This window comes from Capricornis sumatraensis, chromosome 1 (genome assembly GCF_032405125.1).
Source record: "Capricornis sumatraensis isolate serow.1 chromosome 1, serow.2, whole genome shotgun sequence".
Lineage (NCBI taxonomy): Eukaryota > Metazoa > Chordata > Mammalia > Artiodactyla > Bovidae > Capricornis > Capricornis sumatraensis.
Genome location: NC_091069.1, coordinates 51,561,485 through 51,587,642, shown reverse-complemented (window position 1 = coordinate 51,587,642; position 26,158 = coordinate 51,561,485). Strand labels below are relative to the sequence as shown.

The window sequence follows — 26,158 nt, the reverse complement described above, 5'->3', positions numbered from 1 at the left end:
TCTTTATCACTAGCACCACCTGGGAAGCCTGGTTGACAATCCAGCCAAAGGCAAACCCTAGAGAAGCCTGTTCCCTTCCCATTGCTTTTAAAACCTGTGAGTATCAAGCATAGGACTTCTGGCAGAGGAAATAAATGGACTCATTCAAAGAGTTTACAGACTTAGTTTGGCTTCTTACTTTACAGGTAAGAGGAGACCAAGAGACGAAGGATCCACAGTCACAAGGTCCATTTAGTTGCAGAGCTAGAAGTAAAACCCTGAGCTCCAGACACCTGACTCACTGTTGCCTACCATCCTCAATCCCAATTAGTACCACCAATATCATTTCATATCAGATGGGGACTTTGTATGGAAAGATAAGGGCAAGGAGAAGCAGACCTGGTCATACTCTCTCTTAATATTACCTACTAATGCCTAAGAAGACAATGTTTATTCTCCCTTATTTCAAGATAAAATAAAAAGAAAACACTTTCCTCTAAAGGTTTATTGGGCTTCCCTAGTGGCTCAGATGGTAAAGAATCAACCTGCAATGCAAGAGACCAGGATTCAATCCCTGGGTCAGAAAAGATCCCCTAGACAAGGAAAGGGTTACCCACTCCAGTATTCTTGCCTAGAGAATTCCATGGACAGAGGTGCCTGGTGGGCTACAGTCCATTGGGGTTACGAAGAGTCAGACATGACTGAGAGACTAATACTTTCACTTCCAAAGAGCTTATTAGCTGGGCACTCAAACTAGAGTCTTTATATTTTAGAACTAATTGTGGTACCTTCTGGAGAAGGCAATGGCAACCCATTCCAGTACTCTTGCCTGGGAAATCCCATGGACGGAGGAGCCTGGTGGGCTACAGTCCATGGGGTTGCAAAGAGTTGGACACGACTAAGCGACTTCACTTTCACTTTTCACTTTCATGCACTGGAGAAGGAAATGGCAACCCACTCCAGTGTTCTTGCCTGGAGAATCCCAGGGACAGAGGAGCCTGGTGGGCTGCCATCTGTGGGGTCGCACAGAGTCGAACACGACTGACATGACTTAGTAGTAGTAGTAGTGGTACCTTCTAGAGAACACCAGATCAGTGTGTCTGTACTTTCTGGTGATAACCTGAAAATAGCCCAGAAAAGCTGCACAGTAGTGATCTGAAGCAGTGTCTTCCTTTTGTTCAAACCATTTTTTAAGTTGCTCCTTGGCCATTCTTGCCCAGACAGTTTGCTCGTCTCTGTACTTGACATGCTGCAGGGATGAATATTATTGATAGATGAGGCAGCCCTGACAGTTCAGCTTTCCAGATGCTGAAAGTAAAGCAGGTGTTGCCTCAGAGCAGAGGTTGGTCCCAGACGACCAACACTTAATGAACGAGATGGATATATGTAGAAGCTAACAGCAAGAGATAAGGCCTCTGAGGGAGAAATCAAGAAGGAGTTCCTTAATGGATGGTACCATTTCTTCCACAAAAAGAACACTACAGAAGACAGTGGAGCTCACCATAGCAACACAGAAAATAAGACGTACTAGAAACGGGTACTTGTGTTCATGTAGCCCTTTCAAAATGAAAAGGGGCCCTGACTAGAGATTCCTCACCCCTCCCCCAACATGGACCCTTCAGGCTAATGATGCCCTTAACCATTTAAATCATCCAGCTACCTTTCCTTGCTTGGTTTCCCTGCTTCCCAAACAATCATCTGATAAGCAAATTTTCCCCTAGATTTATGTCCCCAAGGAAATACCCTGGGTCAGAGATCTTAATTAGCCCATCAGATTAAGAGTTGTATTTCACATTAACCATTGGCACTCTTGTTTATTCATTGATTGCCTTGGGAGTTTTACTAAGAGCTAGCAGAAATTAGAGACTGGGGCTTCACATCCCTAGGTCTGAAAAACTGAAGACTCTATGTAAACGGCAGAAATTCTCTCCATCTAGGAAGACTGTGTCTGGTCAGTGAGAGGGTTTCCCCTCACTGTCTGCTTCTTCTGACTTAGGGATTGTTTTCATCACCACCACCATTGCACCTGTTACATCTGTTTGCTCAGCAGACTGATTTGTTGATGAAAAGTTTCTGTGTATATGTAGATATTATAAAGAACAGCAAGCTAAGTATTAGGTCTGAAAAAGGACATTCTTAGAAACCACCACTAAGTATTAATACCAGGCACTTATAAAGCAAAACAGTACCTGTCTCCTTAGATCTCTTGTTTTCTTGGTCATCTTATCAATTGCAATGTTTAGAGGATCTCCTTTTTCTTTTCTTCCAGTCTATTAAGAAAAAAAAAATAATAATAATTTCAGATTTAGAAAATTTCAATGTTAGTGACATTAAAGGTTAAAAAAAAACTAAGAAATACACTTGAGTTGTAGAGTTCAAATCATTAAAAAAAAAAAAAAGGATTCTTTTCAATACCCAGTTAATATAACTTGATCTCTAAAGTTAATCTCTCTGAAATAAAGATTAAAAGTTGATGAAAACCAATACATTCTCAAGATGGTTACACATATGTCTGTATTCAACTCCATGCAGATCTGTGTTTTCTTCCTTTCTCCAGACATTCAACAATTAAGTAGATACAAGGATGTTTCTGTTATTACTTTCAAATACAAGTGGTTTTTTTTTCATTATATATTTCTTCTGAATAGAAGACTATTGAGATAATAAAACAAAACTAGAAAAAGAATGATCAGAATTTTATACTAATGTATCACAAGTCTTCTTGTAATTTCTGTATCAAAATCAAGAGGTGCTTTAGTAGAAAACATAGTGTTTTAATCTCTGTTCTGCCATGCACTGCAATGCTAAACATGATAAGAAGGGACCCACAGCTTGAGGCCAGAAGGAAAATTTCCCTTATGATTGTAACAAGCAGAGACAAAAGCAAAAGATAATAGTAATGGTATTTGATAAATTATTCACAGGAAGTTTGGAAGTTTAGTTTCTATTCCTTCCCCTCCCTTGTTTTTTTGTTTTTGTTTTTGTTTTTTTTGAATTTTTCATTTCTGTAGTAACACAAACCAAATCAAATGGAATCTCCATTATCTTTTGTAAAAAAACCACAGCAGCAACAACATTCCCATGGATAAAAAGCTCTGTATAACTTTATGGATGGCATTATTTTCCTTTGAAGAGAAAATAGTCCCCCAAATCTTTGTCAAATCTATTAAATTATCTAAACATTAGTCAAACACCTTACAAATGTATTTATGGTCCCAGTGGTAGGCCAATTCTTGTTTATACTCAGTCTCTGTAAAACATGCAGGTCTCTGCAGCAACTTATATATATGATGAAATGAGATCCCAGGTCATAAATTGTGTCTCACAGGATATGTTTTGAGGATCCATAGAAATTAACATCTGACAGATTTCTAGATGTTCTCTTTCATTGGAAAAATCCTGGATGTGCAAGGCTGAAACACACACAACCAATTCACATATACCTAAATTTTGAACATGAATTTGAGCAAGCTCCAAGAGATAGTGAAAGACAAGGAGCCTAGTGTGCTGCAGTTCATGGGGGTGCAAAAAGTCAGACATTACTTAGTGACTGAACAACAACAGAATTAAACCAGTTACTCTTGTCTACAAGTTGCTTAATTAATTTAATTAATTTTTTTTCCTCTGAATGAACAGTTGGTTGATGTGTAATCCTATAGCATTTTCATGAAAAAGCCCAAACCAGGGCATATGCATGCATTTTTAATCATTTAAAAATCCTACAAATTCCCATTACCATTTTCCACTCCTTGAACTCAAGTGCTGACCTCTCTGATATACACTCTTAATTTTATAAATAGAAAGAGCTTAAAAGAAATTGACTAACATCTACAACTCTGAAATATCAGCATAAAATTAGCTCCAAAGAAACAAAAGTATATGGAGAAGAACAATGCGCTGCTTTATCATCTGAAGGCAGCTGTCACACAGGGGTATAACTTCAGTGCTTGGTGAAGTTAGGTGAGACACTAACTTGGTAGCCAAAACTGCTTCTTTTCTGTTTGGTTGGCTCCTTGCAAATAGGATGTCTCCTTCAAAATACAGGCACTTTTATGGAGGTCTGGACCATGATCATTCTGGAACCACAGATTTCTTAAGCCTTTTCCATGCATGAGAGTAATTAAGAATTTACTTTGAAAACTGAACAACTGTGAGGTCAAGAAAGTGGAGAAAACCACTACACCATTCAGGTATGACTTAAATCAAATCCCTTATGACTATACAATGGAAGTGAGAAATAGATTTAAGGGACTAGATCTGACAGACAGAGTGCCTGATGAACTATGGATGGAGTTTGTGACATTGTACGAAGACAGGAATCAAGACTATCCCCAAGAAAAAGAAATGCAAAAGCAAAATGGCTGTCTGAGGAGGCCTTACAAATAGCTGTGAAAAGAAGGGAAGCAAAAAGCAAAGGAGAAAAGGAAAAATATTCCCATTTGAATGCAGAGTTCCAAAGAATAGCGAGGAGAGATAAGAAAGCCTTCCTCAGTGATCAATGCAAACAAATAGAGGAAAACAATAGAATGGGAAAGACTAGAGATCTCTTTAAGATAATTAGAGATACCAAGGGAACATTTCATGCAAAGATAGGCTCAATAAAAGACAGAAATGGTATGGACCTAACAGAAGCAAAGATATTAAGAAGAGGTGGCAAGAATACACAGAAGAACTGTACAAAAAAGATCTTCATAACCCAGATAATCATGATGGTGTGATCACTCACCTAGAGACAGACATTCTGGAATGTGAAGTCAAGTGGGCCTTAGGAAGCATCACTACGAACAAAGCTAGTGAGGTGATGGAATTACAGTTGAGCTATTTCACATCCTGAAAGATGATGCTGTGAAAGTGCTGCACTCAGTATGCCAGCAAATTTGGAAAACTCAGCAGTGGCCACAGGACTGGAAAAGGTCAGTTTTCATTCCAACCCCAAAGAAAGGCAATGCCAAAGAATGCTCAAACTACTGCACAACTGCACTCATCTCATACGCTAGTGAAGCAATGCTCAAAATTCTCCAAGCCAGGTTTCAGCAATACATGAACCGTGAACTTCTAGATGTTCAAGCTGGTTTTACAAAAGGCAGAGGAACAAGAGATCAAATTAACAACATCTGCTGGCTCATGGAAAAAGGAAGAGAGTTCCAGAAAAACATCTATTTCTGCTTTATTGACTATGCCAAAGCCTTTGACTATGTGGATCACAATAAACTGTGGAAAATTCTGAAAGAGATGGGAATACCACCACCTGACCTGCCCCTTAAGAAACCTGTATACAGGTCAGGAAGCAACAGTTAGAACTGGACATGGAACAACAGACTGGTTCCAAATAGGAAAAGGACTATGTTGAGGCTGTATATGGTCACCTTGCTTATTGAACTTCTATGCAGAGTACATCATGAGAAACACTGGGCTGGAGGAAGCACAAGCTGGAATTTCTCCCACAAGATTGCTGGGAGAAATACCAACAACATCAGATATGCAGATGACACCACCCTTATGGCAGAAAGTGAAGAGGAACTAAAAAGCCTCTTGATGAAAGTGAAAGAGGAAAGTGAAAAAGTTGGTTTAAAGCTCAACATTCAGAAAACGAAGATCACGACATCTGGTCCCATTACTTCACGGGAAATAGATGGGGAAACAGGGGGAACAGTGGCTGACTTTATTTTTCTGGGCTCCAAAATCACTGTAGATGGTGATTGCAGCCATGAAATTAAAAGACGTATACTCCTTGGAAGGAAAGTTATGACCAACCTAGACATCATATTAAAAAGCAGAGACATTACTTTGCCGAATAAGGTCCATCTAGTCAAGGTTATGGTTTTTCCAGTGGTCATGTATGGATGTGAGAGTTGGACTATAAAGAAAGCTGAGCGCCGAAGAATTGATGGTTTTGAACTGTGGTGTTGGAGAAGACTCTTGAGAGTCCCTTGGACTGCAAGGAGATCCAACCAGTCCGTTCTAAAGGAGATCAGTCCTGGGTGTTCATTGGAAGGACTGATGCTAAAGGTCCAATACTTTGGCCACCTCATGAAAAGAGCTGATTCATTTGAAAAGACCCTGATGATGGGAAAGATTGAGAGCGGGAGGAGAAGGGCACAACAGAGGATGAGATGGCTGGATGGCATCACCGACTCAATGGACATGGGTTTGGGTGGACTCTGGGAGTTTGTGACGGACAGGGAGGCCTGGCGTTGCTGTGGTTCATGGGGTCACAAAGAGTCAGACACGACTGAGTGACTAAACTGAACTGAGCTGAATGAGAGAAGCAGACCAGCTCACTGAATTTTCCAATGTAAAAATAAAAGTCAAGACAGAATACATAATACGTAAAGTAATACATAAGACGGAATACATGAAATAATCTCTGAGCAAACACTATGTCAGACCCCGGGTTCACTGTATTCTGCTGGTGACATAACCTTATCACTGTTGCACAAAGGTGACCATAAGGATTAGACCAGACGTGGGACCAGAGTGAGGGGAGTGAGGCACTTGCCTCAGGTATAAAGAGGAAGAAGTCATCAAAGAACTCAGGAATCAAGGTAAATAATAATTTAATGCATACTTTAGAAACTCAAAATTAATGCCAAAAAATCAGCATTGAACAAATATCAGAATTGGAAATAAAGGCAAGCTCTGATAGGACCAGGATTCGGGTGAGGCCAGTGAAGTGCCCTATGTAAGTACAGGTCAGATAACATTTTTAAATTTTAAATCTTAGCAAATTAAAGGATGCATTTATACTTTCAAAAATGTCATTACTTACCTAAATTTCAAATTTAACTGGGTGTTCTGTAATTCTATGTGCTAAATCCAGCAACTCTATTGCCAGGGGTAATTGAGATGTTTAAGATTGTAAGTAGGGTGGTTACAGACACACATTTTGTGGGAGTCCATATTCCACCTGGCTTCAGTAACGTGTAACTAAGTGTATAGCATATGTTCCTAAGGTGTAAGGAACTGTCTTGGTCACTGTGGAGGGGGGGGGGGGGGGCAGAGGGACACACAAAAAGTGAGTTACATCCTTACACTCAAGGAACTTCTAATCCAGTCAGTGATCCCAACATGAGACCAACAACACTAACAACTAGGCAGAAAGACTAGCTCCCTACAGGGCTAAACGAGATGCTCAGAAAAAGAAAATGCTGCATTTGGGAAGTCAAGTAATATCACAGAGGGATGGGAGGATTTAGCCTGACCTTAAGTCCTGGGCAAAATCTGAATAGGAAAACTCCTCTATCCATGGGATTCTCCAAGCAAGAATACTGGAGTGGGTAGCCATTCCCTTCTCCAGGGAATCTTTCCAATCCAGGGATCAAACCCAGGTCTGGGCATTGCAGGCAGATTCTTTACTATTTGAGCCACCAGGGAAGCCCAGATAGGAAAGTGGCAAGGTCAAAGCAGCACCAGGACAAGAAATAGCAAGGCATGTACAAGGAGAACAGTGGGTGGAATGGCCAGCCTTTTCTCTACCATGTGAAGGGATTGGTTTGACTACCATGAAGATAAGTTATTTTTATAAAAGCTTCCTTATAGGGTGATTATAGCAAACTATAGTTTGATCTGCAGGCTCAGAGGATTCCAGGGATATTAGCATTTCCACCTTTGTGCAGTTGAGATTCTCTTTGTATAATATTTGCGATTTAGTATCTCCAGCTTTCAAATCTTTGGCTGAAGGCAATTCAAAAACTGCAGTTGAGTTGGGTGCCATATTTGTTTTTTTGGTTTAGAGCAGCTGGGTAACGGTAAACACAGGACTGGAAGTTAGGGAATTGGGGCCACCAGCTGAAATCATCCATTAGCTGGCCCTTTGTTAGCACTGATTTTTTTAAATGTTACCAGCATTGGAACAAGGATAATAATCCCTCAATGCTCAGATTTACATAGAAAATGGGGACAGTAGCCCATCACTCCATACTCTCCTGTGCTCTGTTATGAGCCCAAGTAGAAATACTTTTGAATTATCAACCTAAATTGGACAAGAAGCCAATCACTGAGACAGGCCAAATAAACAAAAAAGACTCTTGCTTCATAGTGTCAGCCCTTTGTTATTAGGTTCTGTGATCTTGGACTAAAGATTTGCTCATTGTTTATGTCTGAGTTCTCTCATAAGCACAGTGGATAGCATGATATAGGCCCTGTCTTCTTGACTGGGTTAGCAGGACAATCAATCATGGTGTCAGTGTGCTGGAAACAATAAAAGGCATTAATAGTATTCAGGGTAATTAGGAAAGTGTTTCTACTGTGGGGGGGAAAATGAAAGTATTGCTTTGGAAAATACACAGAAACTATTTTTAGATCACCTGGACTTTGACTTTCTCTACTCAGGCAGATAATATATGAAAACCTTGCCAAAAACTAGAATTCTTAAAGGAAAAGTTACTCTGTTTAAGGAAGCAATATTTGAGACAGTTCATTTTAAACAATTAGTCTGGGATACTGTAAGAGGTGAAATAAGGGACAGAAATGCCAGATGAATATCTTTTGCATAGTAGGTCCGTGGATATATTTTTAAATAACTAAAGGTTTCGTTATCATGAGCAAATTCTAGTTTCCAGGGAATCAACCCAACTCTCCCTCCCTAACCCTCCAGGCTCTATAAACTAAAAATAGTTTAACAAACTGAAGCGAAGGGAGAGCTCCATCTTCATTTTGATACCATTGCCTAGTAATTAAACCTAAGTGTGTGGTCTTCATCCATTTACTCCTTGTCTTTGCTGAATAAGAAGGAAACGAAAAGCAGTCATAAGCACTCTCTGCCAACAGCTACCTAGGTGATCTGGCAACTTCTCTACACTCCAGACTTATCATCTGTCCAACGGAGGGAGCAGACATGAGTGACAGACCCCAGGAAATGGGGGAGCCCAAAACCTGTCAAGAACTCATAACCATGTTTCCTTGTTGTGAGGATGTTCTCACTGTACTACAGAAAAGGCTGGGACTGGCTGTCAGTCGGGGTTTTCTTATGTTTAAAATGTGAGTAAATAACTTGCTTTGGGGATTATTTTGAATCTAAAGAGACAGTATCTGGAGCAGGTGGCACAGCCCTGACTCAGCAAGATGTATCTCAATCTATTTCTTCTTCTTCCTCACCCCTCCATTCCTCTCAAAGCTGAAAAAAGCAAAACCCAGAAAGATGAAATCACTGATTCTGATCATATGGCCTCAATAGCGTCAGACCAGGACCTCTGGACTTCCAGCCCAGGCCCATTTCTATGCCATATCTAACCTGTCTCTCATCTCTTAAAATTCTAAGATTTTGTAATTTTATGGAGTTTCACATGTTTCTTTTCAAAGGCCATCAAAAAAAAAAAAAATCTCGGTTTATCTGCCCCGTCACATGTTGCCTACAGACCCTGTGTACCTTTCTCAAAGTGCTCCCACTTGCCTTTACCTTTACCTGCAGAGGATGAGTTTGCAATAGAGATAGCCATTTACTAAATATCATTGTTTTTTTAAAAAAAGAAGAGACAGACGGGAGCATGCTCTCACAGTGCTTCAGGCAGCTATCCTAGTTGCCATCTGTTGTGCTAGGGAGGTGCGTGTTTATTAAACTTTATTTGTTTTTGTCTTTGGGCTCTATTTTACAAAACACATTTGGGGCAAATCTGAGGTTGAACTGATGAGAGGAAAGAGAATGAATTTCCTGATTTGGCTTTTTATAGGGGGTCCTTTATTCACCTAGCTTCTGGCTCTAAATTTAAGTCCAGTTTGCCAAATTATCAGATGCTATCAAGAAGACTTATTTTTAGTTCAGTACTACACAAAAATGATTGGGGACATTAATTGAAATTTTGATTTTTCACAATCATTCTTCAGCAAAAAGACAATATCTTGGTTCAATTTTTAATAATACTGTCCTTTGTCCTATTGGGAAATAAAAGCCCCTCTATTTATTAAAAGAGGGTATTCATTTTTCTTCTTTTGTTCTCTCTCTTTTATTAAATATTCATCATTCCCTCTGAAACACTGAAGAGATATGCAAAATATTTAAATTCTATGCTGAATATTTCACAACTTCCTGATTTATAAAACAAAAAAAATAAAGAATAGTAATTTTTAAATTTCTGAAATTGACTGAATATTTGTTTAAAGGCAGTTCCCCATTCCAGCTCCTCACTCTGCCTTAAACATAGTTTAGTACAAGGAGGCACTCATGGAGACCCCAAGAATATAAATTTACTATTTCAGTGCTTCCATCAGATCTGTGGTTCCATGTTAGTTTCAGGGCACAATATTAATATGTTGGAAATGGTTCTAAGAAGGCCAATATCTCTCGCTTTGTTTTTTTTTCTCAATGGTACCTGCAAACTTGATTGAATGTATGAGAAATCTTCAAAATATTGTATAGTGGTGATTCTCATATATTGAATGTATGGGCTAATCAAATGCCCACTCTTCAGATTGCTGTCATTTGAAAGAGATGGAAGTCAAAATCATCAGAATGGCAGAAAGCTATACTGTGCCATGCACTCCATCTCTTACATATTTTCCTGTCATTTAAACCTATGATTTAGACAACAGAAGGGAGGAGAAAAAATTGTCTATTGATCTAGCAGTCACTCTATTCTGTTTGGAGGGTTGCCTATCTACCTTCAGACCCTGCATGTAGAAATGATATTCTTATTACAAATAGCACCGTTATTTAAAGAACCTTGAACACTGTAAAACCTTTATATTATGTGTAAATCACAGTCTGAGAATGTGAACCTTTCTAAACATTTCCTTTTCACTACCTATGGACATTTCTCTTAGAAAAGAAATGGGCAATATCTCTTTAGAATGGATAAAAGTTTAGCGTCAGCCGCAAGTCAAACCCATGATAAAGATCCTTTAACTACATAAAATTCCAGCTTCCCTGGACTCTGAAATAGGGGTGGGAGGATAAAGAAAGGGGAAAACATTCTGATAATGTGTTAGGGCAAAAATGTATCTGATGCTGCTCTGCCAGGTGTTATCAATACTCAAGGAAAGAATCATCACTATATAAGGTTAGAAAATCAGGATGGCTTTTTTTTGTGAAACCCCTAGACCATACCTACTAGCACAGCAGTGTCAGTACACATATCAGGCAATGCACAAAGAAGGCCTGACTTGGAGATCTCCATTTTCCCAACAATCTCTCTTGGGTTCTTTTGGTAAACCCTCTAATTTTTCCTTCCGATTCTCAACCAAGGAGTTCTGGCCCAGGGATAAACTCATGATAACATCCAAACCAGTGAGATTCAGCTATAAGGTGGTTCGTAAAATTACTAAGAAGGAGGCATATTTTTCTTCACTGGGATTGATAAACTGGCAGCAGATATACCTTGAGCTGGTTAAGGTGTCTTTGAAAATGGGTGTCACAAAAAAAGCATAGCTGGGGAGTGGAAAGAGGAGAAAAGGGAGGGAGAGGGAAGGGGAATAAGGAGAGGGAGAGAGGAAGAAGGAGAGAGATGAGAAATTAATTTGTGGCTTAAAAGAGATGAGATGCTAGGGAAAGGAAACAAAAAGGAAGGCAAAAGAAGGGAAGAGAAGGGTAAGAGAAGTCAGCTTTTGGAGGCAAACCAAGTTGGTTCATAGTTTTCATTATATACTAAACTTGTAAAATAAAATTCCATGAAGGTACAGTCTTTCCTTTATTTATCATTAAATCTTGGCAGCCTGGAGCTTTGCCTGGCGAATAATAGGCACTCAACAAATTGTATTATTATCAGTGAATGAAATGCATGGGTTCCTGAATCTAGCTGTACCTAAATCCATTAGTATCTATCAATGGATTTCCTAGTATCACGAGTTAACAAATTCCCCCATGTTTGTTGATGTTGAATCTCTGTCCGTAAAAACCAAAAATGTCTGACTAAATCAGAGACCTTAAACTACCAGACTAAAATGATTTGAAGGTGGCATGTTAGAAAGGGAAAACCTCAGCAAGTTCCCCGTGGACATAGCTCGGAGAACCAAGGGAGCTCAGACCTTGGTTTCACCTAGAGAGCTTTTCCCTGCACTAATTACTGTCAGAGCTCTAAATTCTAATATTGTATTTCTCCCGTAAATCCAGTCAGTCAGTAGATTTGAGAATTTATCCATCAAAGAGACCTTAGGAATCTTGCTGTTCCTCAAATCCTTCTGCCCATGATGACCAACCATGCTAATGTATTGGGTTGGCCAAAAAGTTCATTTGGTTTTTTCTATAACATCATATGGGAAAATCTGAACAAACTTTTTGGCCAACTCAATACATCTCCAACACCACACCATTCTTAATATGACCTGTTGAGACCAAGCTTTCATTTCCTTGGACCAGTACACCTCTCAGTTTCCATTTAGTGCTTACTGCATCTCTACTTTCTAGTAAACTTTTGAGTCTATATTTTAAGACGTCATAAATGCTTTTCCTTCCTGTAACTGCCTGTATCTCTAGGCAATTTGTTCCTTCTCAACAACTCACACACCTTCTGCCTCATGTTGGTGCCTGGCTGAAAGGGGTTTATTCTCCCTTTGTCCTTTTTCCTAATCAGGTTCTACTCATGCTTCAAGGAACAGCTCAAAATCTTCCCCCAGGGAGTGTTTCTGTACTGAGCTAGTCCTTAAAGATCTTCCTCTCCTCTGAACATATCCTTCTATTAGGTACTGTGGCAAATAATACAGATGTTAATGATAGACCATCCTGCATCTGTCAAGTTTTCATGTTTCAGCAAAAAGGAACCCAAGTTTTCTATGGATAGTGAATGCCCTGATTTTTTCCTGGAGTTCAGTTCAGTTCAGTCACTCAGTCGTGTCCGACTCCTTGCGACCCCATGAATCGCAGCACAACAGGCCTCCCTGTCTATCACCATCTCCCGGAGTTCACTCAGACTCACGTCCATCGACTCAGTGATGCCATCCAGCCATCTCATCCTCTGTTGTCCCCTTCTCCTCCTGCCCCCAATCCCTCCTAGCATCGGAGTCTTTTCCAATGAGTCAACTCTTTGCATGAGGTGGCCAAAGTACTGGAGTTTCAGCTTTAGCATCATTCCTTCCAAAGAACACCCAGGGCTGATCTCCTTCAGAATGAACTGGTTGGATCTCCTTGCAGTCCAAGGGACTCTCAAGAGTCTTCTCCAACACCACAGTTCAAAAGCATCAATTCTTCGGTGCTCAGCCTTCTTCACAGTCCAACTCTCACATCCGTACATGACCACAGGAAAAACCATAGCCTTGACTAGATGGACCTTAGTCGGCAAAGTAATGTCTCTGCTTTTGAATATGCTATCTGGAGTACTCAGCATAAAACCCCTAAGATTCCAAACATGTGCATTAATATATGATATTTGTTTTTCTCTTTATGACTTACTTCACTCTTTATGACAGCCTCTAAGTTCACCCACATCACTTCAAATGACCCAATTCTGTTCCTTTTTATGGCTGAGTAATATTCCACATCTTTTCCATCCATTCATCTATTGATGGACACTTAGGTTGCTTCCATGGCTGGACTATTGTAAATAGTACATGTGTCTCTTTGAATTATGTTTTTCTTAGGGTATATGTACAGCAGAAACTAATACAACATTGGAAAGCAATTACATTGCAATCAATAAAATCAAGAATAAAAAAAATAAAATGATGGTGATTAAAAAAAAAAAAAACTTCCTAAGAAGTGCTCCAGAAACACTCATTTGTGAATAGAAGGACAGAGTGTCCATGTAGGCACCTGGGGTTAGAAAGCAGGTATGAAAGGGTTGAATGATTTAGAAAATGTGGGGTCCAAAAAATAAATATCATCTACTTCATGATTTACTGATCAAAACCACAGGAAGTGGTTGGCATCTGTGTAATGTTACAATTTTTGCTCTTTGATTTATTTTATCAACACAGGTGTAGTCCCCAGTGATTATCTGTCAGGCAACCCTGCCCTAGAAGACAGTTCCCATCAGAGCCCCCCTTCCCCAGCTCCCAAGCTTGGGTGATTGTTGAGAGCAATGGTAAATTAACCACATGCACCCTCAAAGCCTATGAGAGACAATGAACTGAGCAAACTGCTAAAAAAAATGCCATTTTATCTTCACAGTTGAGATGGAAGTCATCAAGGCAAAGTGAAATTTCCATTGATTTTATACACACACATACACACACACACACACGTATATACCCATACTATATAAATGATTTAAATTTCAATGAAATTTAAGCTTCTGCTTCATTTTTCTGTGCATATTCCCCAAACTACTCAGTTACTATTAAAGCTAACAACACAAAAAAGATTCCCAGAGTCTGGCAATTTCCAGCATCTCAAAAAGAAGATCAATAATTGGGTCCACACTGCTGAGACTTCACAGAAATCAGAAAACACTTAGGCAGACAGTTACTTTGGTTTACGGAATGTCTATCTGTACAGGGACCCCAAGCTTTGGTCTTCCTGTGCTTCATCTGTCCATAGATCAGAGGCCGGTTCATACTGTAATTCCTTCAACACACCTCCCTGCCCTCCCATCTCACAGCAACCCATCCTGCACTGAGTGCCTATAGCCACCTGCATCATTTATTTGGTTGCCTGTTTCCACTCAGGCAACAATTACATACGGTACAAATCTCTTGCATTGTTAATTGAATTTCAGATGCCACACTCTAAAACACAAATATATAAAATGCATAATTATAATCCTATACTATTCAGAAACTTCTCATGACTCTATGTCTCTTCTTCCCAATTAGAAGTACAGGAGTTTAAAGATAGTATATTAGTCAGCTTGGGTTGACATAAGAAAATACCACCAACTGGATGGCTTAAACAAGAGACATTTATTTTCTTGTTATCCTGGAGGCTAGAAAGCCAAGATCAAAGTCCTGCAGGGATGGTTTCTCTCTTCTTGGCTTACAGACATGGTGGAAAGAGAGATGAAGTAAGCTCTCCAGCACCCTTCTTTTCATAAGGGCACTAAGCCTATCATGAGGGCCCCACTCTAATAACTTATCTAAACCTGATTACCGGCAAGACGCCCCATTTCCAAATACCATCACCCTGGGGGGCTTCAACATATGAATTTCGGAGGCAATCAATTCAGTCCATGTGTACACGCATGCATGTTGAATCACTTCAGTCATATCCAACTCTTTGCAATCCTGTGTACTGTAGCTTACCAGGCTCCTTGGTCCATGGTATTCTCCAGGCAAGAATACTGTAGTGGGTTGCCATGCCCTCATCCAAGGCATCTTCCCCACCCAGGGACCAAACTTGTGTCTCTTGTGGCTCCTGCATTGCAGGCAGATTCTTAATTGCTGAGTCACTGGTGAAGCCCCAAGCTTAAGGACACTAGATATCAAAAAAGGAATGGGTTTGGTAAAATGGCACTTCCAAGGCCTGAGCAAGGTCCTGACTGGGACAAACAGGCCGGCCCAGAGAGCACCTGGGACCATCCTGTTTGCAAACCTCACAGTAGAACAAAATGAAGACGTTTCCCTGGTGACACTGGGAAAAGAAAATCCACAGATTGGGAGTGCCTGGTATTTCCTGCATGCCCAGGGGACCCCCAAAGAGATTACCTGGCACTCTTCAGAACCAACGCTTTTTCTTTTCCTGCCCATATAAAATCTGACCTCTCTTGGACCTTGCAAAACCTGTGAGAACCACTTTTCCCCATCCTCTCAGCAACCCCACCCCCAATCTGTATCATGACACTTTCTTCTCCTTGTCACACTTCCCTCAAAAAGACCAGCACAGTCTGGAAAGTAACCACACAGGTCCTGGTCACTTTACTTCTTATCACTACAGGGGAACTAGGAGAGAAGAACATTTCATTTTTAATTAAAATAACTAAAGAAATCTTTTAACTACTTATAAATTAGCAAGCTCCAGTCTAGAGGTGCTAGCCTCATTGCTAACCATTTTCTTTTCAAGCCTTGGGCTCTATCTCAACTTTTCAAACCCACCTCCAAGCCAGACTAGAAAGCCAGGCTGCTCCCACCCCCAGCACCAAAGTCTCAAGGCCTCTGCTACATGACCAAGGTCCAAGCACAGGGTACTCCTCAGGCTTAGGTGAGTCAGGGATCTCTTGAAGGCCCTTCTCCCTGAAAAGCTTAGAATTTGACCCATAAGGGAACCATCTCAGGGGGCCTTTGCTCACCCTTGGAACTGATGAAAACTTTATGAGGCAAATAGTACATTTTTTTTTTTTTTTTTGGTAACACAACAGTTAAAAATTAAACTAAGTAGAAAGCAGGCCGAAACCCTGCCACACATGTCTCACATGGTCCCAAATATTCCTCACTGTGTGGCTCCCATAAACACCATCTGCTGTGTTAATTTGTAAAGAATTACAAGGTTCTTAAAATTACACTTTGCTCTCTGTAGCGTACACTGTGTCTATTAAGGCGGAGAGTTGAGAATATGCATCACGACTAGCCAGACACTGAGATCTTTTTCCTTCCTATGCTGGGATCCTACTGAAAGTTCGCTAAGTCTGCATGGAATTTTAAGAAATGTATCGTACTCTCTCTAGAGCAGCTGTAGGAAAAGGATTCAAGACAAAATACACACAGCAAAATCTTGGCCTGGATTAGAATCCTAGCATCTCATACATTTTCAAGTTGTATGCGCATCCCCCCACTTCATTGAATCCTCCTGATGATGCAAAGTCCTTGAGAGTAAGTTAAAGAGAGTACACAGCCAAAATTGAGAGAACTTCTTGGGTGAGACTTAATCCTCCATCATGAAGTTCTGACCTCTAGGGGCCCTCAGAGCCCTTGGGTGATGGCCGAGTGTTTCTCAATTGCTCATCCCTGTCTACTCATAGAGCCAGAAGGGCAGCATCGTGTTGCCAAGCACATCTCTCTGACAATTCAGGGCTATGGTGTCGGGCCACTAATGTAAGCTTTTAGGTGGATTAAATTCCAAAAGGGGTTGCTGGTTACACGATAGTAAATGGTGGCCAGAAATGAAAAGGGAACTAGGAGGGGTCTTAGACTGAATAACACAAGGCTGGAAACTGCCGACGTGACATAACTGTTACAAATGAAGCTACCTAGGTCCCTCTACCAGGAGGTTCAATTCTGTGGCTCAGGAGTAGGTTGGAAATCTGAGTGTTTAATAAACATTTTAAAAATTACAAAGTTCTGGAAATACAGAGATCATTTTAGTGGATCCTGACCTGATGAATCATTTTATTAATTAAAATCTTTCTAATTAATACCCAGGAATCTACATTTTCATATTGCCATGAAATTCTGTTGCTCAGCCTAATTTGGGATCAACGAGTTTTGCAATAGTTTCCTAGTAGTAAGCCTGAAGTCGAACCAAGGATCCACAGTGAAGGCAAATCTGCTTAATTCCTGATGACTCAGTTACTGATGTCAAAAACAAAAGTTTCATAACCAATCCACTTAAGTGGAAAGGAAAGCCATGCTGCCAGAAGATCCAAACAAGATAAAGCAGACACAGCCTGCAACATCATGTCGGGAAAAGTCCCTGAAAAAGATTAAACCAGCTCCCCCAAATTTCTTACTTGCCATGGTCACATCTATGTGTAGACATTAAAATAAGGCTGCTCAATACAGTGGACACAGAAATAAATGAGGCATCTGATCTTACTAGAGCACAGAGAGATTTACAAATTTATGAGATCACATACACAGAAAAACGGGATCCTCATGCAGGCAGCGTTTCAGAGTTTCTACTGGTAAACCCAAGTCTACACTCTGCTGATTTCTCAACATTTTCTGAAATTTTACTCCCAAATTCCTCTCCCGATGACCCCAATCTCTCTGTTCCCTTGTAAGTACATCCCAGTTCTCAGAGAAGTCTGTCTCTGAAAAGCCCGTAATAATCTCCCAGACACTAATTGTGCCTTTCCTCCCAACCCAGTCATCCTCTACAGCCCAGGTCAAGCTCTGCCTGACCCCATACCCCACACAGAATTTCTCTTCTTTCAACCACAGCAGCAACTGGTACAGTCCTTTCTGATGTCACACCATAGGATCCCCCTTAGACAACTCTCTGAGCAGCCTTCTTCAGGCAAGCTGGCTCTGAGCGGTCTCCCCCTACATCACTCACAGTCAGAGATCTGGCTAGAGCTGCCCCTTGATTGCAGGCTGTCATGAAAGAAGGCAGGGATAGGATTAAATGTGGTTGCTTGAATTTTCTCTGTTCACTCAGAGTAAGCTGTACTGCATTGCTTCAAATTATATCGTCAATCTTATGAAAAAGCGGATTTTTAACACTGATTGTGAGGGGGAAAAAAAACTACCGAACCGGGTTGGCATGCTAAGTCGCTTCAGTGGTGTTCAACTCTTCACAACCCTATGGAATGTAGCGATCAGACTCCTCTGTCCATGGGATTCTCCAGGCAAGAATACTGGAGTGGGCTGGCATGCCCTTCTTCAGGGGATCTTTCCGACCCAGGGCAGCAACACCCAAATTATTTGATGATCCCTCTGTAAATTACATAACTAACACAATCATGTAAAATGAAAATGGTGTACTCATGCTTTATACATCAATGTGTATGTGTGTGTGTGTTTGTGTGTGTGTGTTGCAAGTTCACTAACTGCCATTATCTCTTTACTGTATGGTTACTATTTCCACTAATAGAGTGTAAACTCTGTTGAGAGAAAAACCATATCCCCGCTATATCAGGGACAATGCCCCAAAAGGAGCTTCCTTGTGCACAATAAAGTGACAACTGCCATTCCCACAGGACAAGAGGAGTCAAAGTATGTTATCGCCAACCTTCATTGGCTGAACTACAACAAAGGACCACGGAGAAAGATGGAATCCAAAAATCCCAGTCCTTCCATGATCTACTACTGACTTATTTATTTGCATCCATAACTCTCTATCTGGGCCACAGGCAATGATGGGAATGCATATTGCCAGCTGCGAAGGTCATCTCAGTCTCCTGAGTGCTTCTGACACTAAGACTCGGGGCAAGTGAAGATGGATGCTTTGATAAAGAAACCAGTGTTCCCTCATTCTTAAATGAATGTAAATGTAATTCTTAAATGTAAAATGACAATGCAAATGAAATTTTCAGTCCATAACTACCCCACCTGCCCATCCTTCTGAGCATCTCCCAACCCTTCTCCTTCCTTCAAACAGTTTTTCAAGCAGACACGAACAGTACTAAATTTCATCTTGATTCTACTGTCTAATAGCTGTGTGTGTATGTGCAAAGTCCCTTCAGTCATGTCCGACTATTTGCGACCCCATGGACCATAGCCCACCAGGCTCCTCTGTCCATAGGTTTCCCCAGGCAAGAATACTGGAATGGGTTGCCATTTTCCACTCCAGGGAATCTTCCCAAATCAGGGATTGAACCCAGGTCTCTTAGTATCCTGCACTGGGAGGTGGGTTCTTTACCACTAGATCCACGTGGGAAGCCCCTTGGCAATTTACTTAAACTCATTAAATCTCAATCCTCATCTGCAGAACAGCGAAAAGGATGCTTAAACCCAGATTGGGGTGAGATGAATGCAGGCAAAATGTCTGTCTCCAATTCTACCATGAAACTGGCATCCAGTCAGCAGGTTACTGATTGTGATTTTTCCCCCTTCTTGATAGTAAACCTCTTCAGGAGAGGCATCTGAAGAACGAAGTGTCCAGCATCTGAAGCATGAACAGATGGATTTACTGTCTAGGAGAAAACATCGTTTTATAGATGAATTCAGGTTTACACAGACTTGCCATTTGAAAATCTTTTAACATCTGAGTGATATTTAAGACTCATGCAATTTTCACCATTTTAAAGTCTATTTATGTTGTTTAGTCACTAAGTTGTGTCTGACTCTCTGTGACCTCATGAACTGCAGCACGCCAGGCTTCTTTGTCCTTTACTATCTCCTGGAGTTTGCTCAAACTCATGTCGGTTGAATCAGTGATGTTATCTAACCATCTTATCCTCTGTTGCCCACTTCTCTTGCCATCCATATTTTCTGGCATCAAGGTCTTTTCTATTGAGCCACCTCTTTGCATCAGGTGGCCAAAGTACTGGAGTTTCAGCTTCAGCATCAGTCCTCTTTATAACATAATTCAAATACAAGGCCATGAAAAAGGAGAACCAGACATGGATCCTGAAACTTTACTAATAAAGCAGTGAAAAATTCAAAGCTGACAGCTGTGGTTTCCTATGCTAGTCAGAGAGATGGGGGCAAGTGTGGTAGACAGACTCTTTCTTTCAGTCCTATGCATGGGTAATGAAATCAGTAGTGAACACACCTCACTAATGATTTTAATCAAACTGAGCACCTAGAACTAACTGCCAGGAGAGGGAGATCCCCAAGCAGCACGAATGGTTTCTATTTCAGTCGCCTTCATTTGGCATGTCAAGGAAGGGAGGTCCTGGCTGAAATGAGGAAGCCAGATGCGGCAGACCTGCCATGTCTATCCCGCACTGATGGGGAGTCAGAGAGGAAAGATGCTAATTACTTATACACACTGAGCTAAGTGGGGCCTCCAGAGATGCATCTGCAGCCAAAACATACCTCTTTTCTAAGTAAGCCTTTGACACTGATGCAGAGTCTAGAGACCTATCATTAGAATGTTATTTTAATTTTTTGTAGTGACTCTAGAAGTTCCCTGCTAAAATACTAATAAAATTGAGAAAGACCTTCAGTATGTAATGTGCTCACTAGTTGTTCATCTGTTTCTCCCATGAGAGTTACACTTTGTGGGATTAACTATTAATTTGTGGGTTATGGATTCAAGTTCTTTTGTTCTCTGTGCAGAAGCCAGACTGGTGCTAAGTTCAAAGTCACCTGGGTTAGGGTTAGTGTTAGGGTGTCCCTCTCTCCCACCTACATGTAAATAAGCATTAGACCAGGCTTACCACCACCCAGCTGGGCATCCAGCAGCCCCTCCCTTCCTAATCAGAGAGTTTCTCCTAGAAGAGCTTTCCCACTGGAACCCCTTCTCCAGGGCTGCCCATACCCTCCCTTTGCCTTTTTTTCCTTGTGATTAATCAAATCTGCTGATTGGAGAGCAAAGAAACAAAGAGAACGAACAAATCAACCACTGTTGGTAGTGGTGGTGGTTTAGTTGCTAAGACATGTTCAACTCTTGAAACCCCATGGACTTTAGCTTTTCATACTAAAGTCCATGGGAGCCTGCCAGGCTCCTTTATCTATGGGATTTCCCAGGCAAAAATGCTAGAGTTGGTTACCATTTCCTTCTCCAATATTAAATATAATCTAATTATCCCAACTTTGGCTTCTTGAACTCAGTGACTCCAGGGGAAGGGTCTTCAAGCACTGGGCCAGGTTTCCATATATGGTGGCCTGAGCCAAGGTAGACTTTGTCAGCTGAGAATCACACCAGCCAGGCTGACCTTTGTCTCTTTGTGCTCCAGGGTCAGCCATCACATCCTACTTCAAACAACAGACCACACTGTCAAAAAGCAAGCTTTGGTTGAGCACCTACTTGGTGTTAAGCCCTATAGGGATGTGATAATTAGCAAATTTATGCCCTCCTCTCCCCAAAAAGAATTCATATGCTGGGGGGCTAACCTTGAGTGACTCAGAATGTGACTGTATGTGGAGACAGAATCTTTAAAGAAATAATTAAGGTTAAGTGAAGACATTAGGGTAGGCCCTAATCTATTATGACTAGTGTCTTTAAAGAAGAAGAAATTAGATATGGAAAAGCCCAAGAAAGATTATGAGAGAGAAGAAGGCTGTTTATTTTACACAAGCCAGAGAAAACGGCCTCATCACAAACTTAAGTTGCAGACACCTTGATCTCAGACTTCAAGTCTCCAATACAGTGAGAAAATAAATTTCCATTGTTAAAACCCCAGTCTCTGGTACTTTGTTACAGCAGCCCTAACAAATTAACGCAAGGTGCAACAGGAAATACCAAAGTAATGATCTCATACTGAGGTTTTCACTTCATGTTAAAAGACATTACTGACTCAGGTGAACAAAAAATCCAAGAGAGTTGAGATGAGGACAGGAAGGGAAGATGCAAAGATTTGCCTCCTGATATCTTAATTGATTTCTCAGCAAACTTCAGTTTTTCACAGCACACAGTGTACATCAATCAGTTTGTCTGATTAAGGAAGGAGCCCCATCTCATCCAACAATTAGAAAATGGGTTTCCCAAATCTCAGAGCAGAATTCTTGCTTGGAATGCCAGGCTGGCTTTCCTAGTGCCCGCAACCAATCCCCCTCCACACACACACCCCGCCAGCTCCTCAGAGTCCTCTATCTCTCATTAAAAAGTGGCAGCTATCCGATGCAAAACAGATAAAGATAAATAGATAAACCACTTAAAGCAATCTTACTGATATGCCCTCACACATTTCCATTTCAGGAAACAGCCAAAGACAGTTTAATCTCACATTCTCTCACAATTTAATTCAGGTAAAAATGCAATGTTTTGTCTGCTAAGTGAAAGTTAGCAGGTGCTTTTGATTAAGAAACCTAAATGAGATATTTAAGTATCTATATGATGTTTATGCCCTTGAAGTGAAGTGAAGTGAAGTGAAGTGAAGTGAAGTCGCTCAGTCGTGTCTGACTCTTTGCGACCCCATGGACTGTAGCCTACCAGGCTCCTCTGTCCATGGGATTTTCCAGGCAACAGTGCTGGAGTGGATTGCCATTTCCTTCTCCAGGGGATCTTCCCAACCCAGGGATCAAACCCGGGTCTCCTGCATTGTACACAGACACTTTACCGTCTGAGCCACCAGGGAAGTCCTAAGAATCTATTTACGTATCTATATGATGTCTATGCCCTTATGGCTAACTTTTTTCTGGTATCCCTTTCAGAGTTTCAGTTTAACATACCTATTACTTCAGGCAGGTAGCTGGTAGCTATATACTTAAGATATCCCAGCAGCAAACCACATGTTAACTAAAGAGAGTGATGAAACCCCTATGAGGTCATAGCTAAACTTCCAGTCCAGATTCATACACTCCACCGATTAACATCAAGATACATATAACAACCACAGCACTAGACACTGGAGACAAAGCAAACAGTGTGGTTGCTACTGAAACTGAGCAGGACCCTGTGAGGCTCCTGGGTGTGAAAGCCTTTCTTGTTTGAAGGGACTAGCCTTCAGCCTGCATGACCTTCCCAGAGTCCCAATGGGAGGGTTCAAACAGTTGCTAATTAGGGAAGGGAGGGGGTGCAGAGACAAGGGAGGAGCAGTTAAGAAACAACAGTGGAGCCTTGGGGCAGAGTTCTGATTCTGACTCAGGAGATGCACATAATGAAATCCTTGAGCTCTTCTGAAGAAATAAAACCCTCAATAAATGGAAAATGTTGACTACCTGATGAAGCATTCTTCCCTTCAGAGAGATTTGATAACCTTGAGAACCACAGAAGCTCACCAAGAGACCACCTGAGGCCAGATTAAAGGAACACCCTGAACATAACTTGATCCCTTTCAAGACCCCTGCCCTTGAACCACTCCTATCAAGTGAAAGTGAAAGTGAAGCCGCTCAGTTTGTCTCTCTGGACTGTAGCCTGCCAGACTCCTTCATCCATGGGCTTTTCCAGGCAAGAATACTGGAATGGGTTGCCATTTCCTTCTCCAGGGGATCTTCCTGACCCAGGGATCGAACCCAGGTCTCCTACATTGCAGCCAGACTCTTTACCTATAAAACTAGGTATATAGTTTATACATATATATACCTATCAAGTGAAGTGAAGTGAAGTCGCTCAGTCGTGTCCAACTCTTTGCGACCCTGTGGACTGTAGCCCACCAGGCTCCTCCGTCCATAGGATTCTCCAGGCAAGAATACTGGAGTGGGTTGCCATTTCCTTCTCCAGGGGATCTTCCCAACTCAGGGACCAAACCCGGGTCTCTCGCATTGCAGGCAGACGCTTTAACCGCTGAGCTCCCAGAGAAGCCAATATATACCTATAAATTCCTATAAAACTCCTCACGAAATCCCCCGGGTTTGGCCACACAGTTTTTGAGAGCATGAGCCCACTGTGTCCCTCATTGTCTGGCAAAGCAATAAAGCTATTCTTGCCTAATGCTAATGCCACACAAAACCCACAATGTGTGTGTCTGTGAGATCAGTCGTGTCCAATTCTTTGTGACTCCATGCACTGTAGGCCTCCAGGCTCCTATGTCTATGGAATTCTCCAGGCAAGAATACTGGAGTGGGTTGCCATTTCCTACTCCAGGAGATCTTCCCAACTTAGGGATCATACTGGTGTCTCTTGCATTGGCTGGTGGATCCTTTACCACTGAGCCATCTGGGAAGCCCCAGAACACTATGCATTGGCTGGAAAATGAACCCAGGTCAATGGCTTGGAAGGCAGCTATGTTCACCACTATCCCACCAATACTGCACATTCTTGTCTACTCCACCCAAAACTCTGTCTCTGAGATTCAATTTGGCACCAGTGCACAGAGACTGAGTTTTTGGCATCACTACAAGCTTCTCTGGAGGCTCGGACGGTAAAGAATCTGCCTGCAATGTGGGAGACCTGGGTTCAATTCTTGGGCCAGGAAGATCCCCTGGAGAAAGAAATGGAAACCCACTCCAGTATTCTTGCCTGGAGAATCTTATGGACAGAGGAACCTGATGGGCTATAGTCCACAGAGTCACAAAGAATCGCACATGACTGAGCAGCTAACACTTTCTGCAGAGTTTGAGTCTAAAGCATGGTTTCCCACTGGAAGCACCACTAACATCTTGGGGCAGTATTCTTTGCAATAGAGGCTACCCTGTGCTTTGTAGGGTACTTTGCAGCATCCCTGGCCTCTACCACTTAGATGCCAGAAGCACCACTTTTGTCCTTTCAGTCTCTTGATATTGGCACCCTGGGAATGAAGGTGCAAAATAATACCCACCTGAGAATTATTGGCCTAATAAGTAGGAGAATTTTAAAAGCAACCATAATGCAAAAAGATAAGTGCTACAGTACAGATACAACGCATGTGCTTAGTCGCTCAGTCGTGTCCGACTCTGCGACCCCATGAACTGTAGCCTGCCAGGCTCCTCTGGCCATGAGCATTCTCCAGGCAAGATTACTGAGGTGGGTTGCCATGCCCTCCTGACAACGCATGTGAAGGGAACCAAATCAACTGAGGGGTGGTTATAAAAGCAAAAAACCAAAACTGCTTTCTCAAAGAAGAGACATAAAATAAAGACACAATAGCTACTTACTTGGTTTCTACCATGTGTTAAACATTAAACTTTGCTCACTTGTTTAATCTCTACAAAATGTCCTTATGTTAGCCACACTACAGATGTGCTCAAAGACAGAAATAAGATTATTCAACATGCACAAACTGAGGGATGGACCCAGCGTGTAACCTGGGTTACAAACTTAAGTCTGGCTAATTCTTTAGGAATGGGGAAATTTTAATGGAAAAAAAAAAAAAAAAGGTACATGAGAGCTAAAGAACTCACAAATCAAAACAATAACAACAGAACACTTTTCTAAATATAGGGCTTGCACAGCATTTTAAGACACTAAGTAAATGCATCTTTGAAATAATTTAATTGGAAATCAATTCATAGCTATGAGTAGAGGGTCTACTGGACAGGCTCTGGGATTCTACAGTATCCATCTTATATTCATTAATCCATGAACAGGCCAGGCCTCCAGGGATCCCTAAATACTTACCTGGGCCAACTAATTACCATCCACAGGACCGGTCATCTCACAGGAAGTGTGATGACACCTTCCAATTTGCCTCCACTGTCCCAGCATAATTAATAAAAAAATGCCTCCTTTTACTCTCACAAGTCCCCCAATTTATATTATATGTTTTGTGATCCTATTATTATTAGTCTAATTAAGTCTTGAGCTGAAAAAATTATTAGGCCAGCTATTTCATGCCTTTTATGTTATCAGATTCACTGTGTAAAACCCAACCCATTATTTGATTACTATATTTAATAATACACATATGTTACTTTCTAAAATCTTCTAATGTCAATCTAACACCTGTAAGATAATGTCCAAGAAGTTCTGGCCCATTTGACCTCTGTGTGGCTCTCCAATTTATCTCCTACCCCCACCACAACTTCATGTGTAAGTCACTATTCCTGGAAGAGATCATGCTTTCATGCCTCTAGGTTCTTCCACATGGCATTCTTGGTGCCTATAGCCCCTCCAACAATGTTCAATAGCACTGATCACTATGGTAGACCTGCAACATTCTCCCCTTCACTCCTCACCTGCTTATGGAGGATCCGTTCAAATGTCATCTCCTCTAAAGAACACACGATTTCCTCAGATATCAGTTCCTCCTCTCTA

General features: G+C 41.3%; 1 protein-coding gene across 5 annotated transcripts in view; it reads right to left on the bottom strand.

Moving 5' to 3' along the window:
- Positions 1-26,158, bottom strand: part of CTNNA2 (catenin alpha 2) — a 1,217,480-nt gene that overhangs the window by 311,669 nt on the left and 879,653 nt on the right. For all 5 annotated transcript variants that reach the window (XM_068988298.1, XM_068988291.1, XM_068988305.1 and 2 more), the window contains one exon: positions 2,169-2,249. In XM_068988298.1, the coding sequence (XP_068844399.1) occupies positions 2,169-2,249 (81 nt within the window). The remainder of the gene's footprint in view (positions 1-2,168; positions 2,250-26,158) is intronic.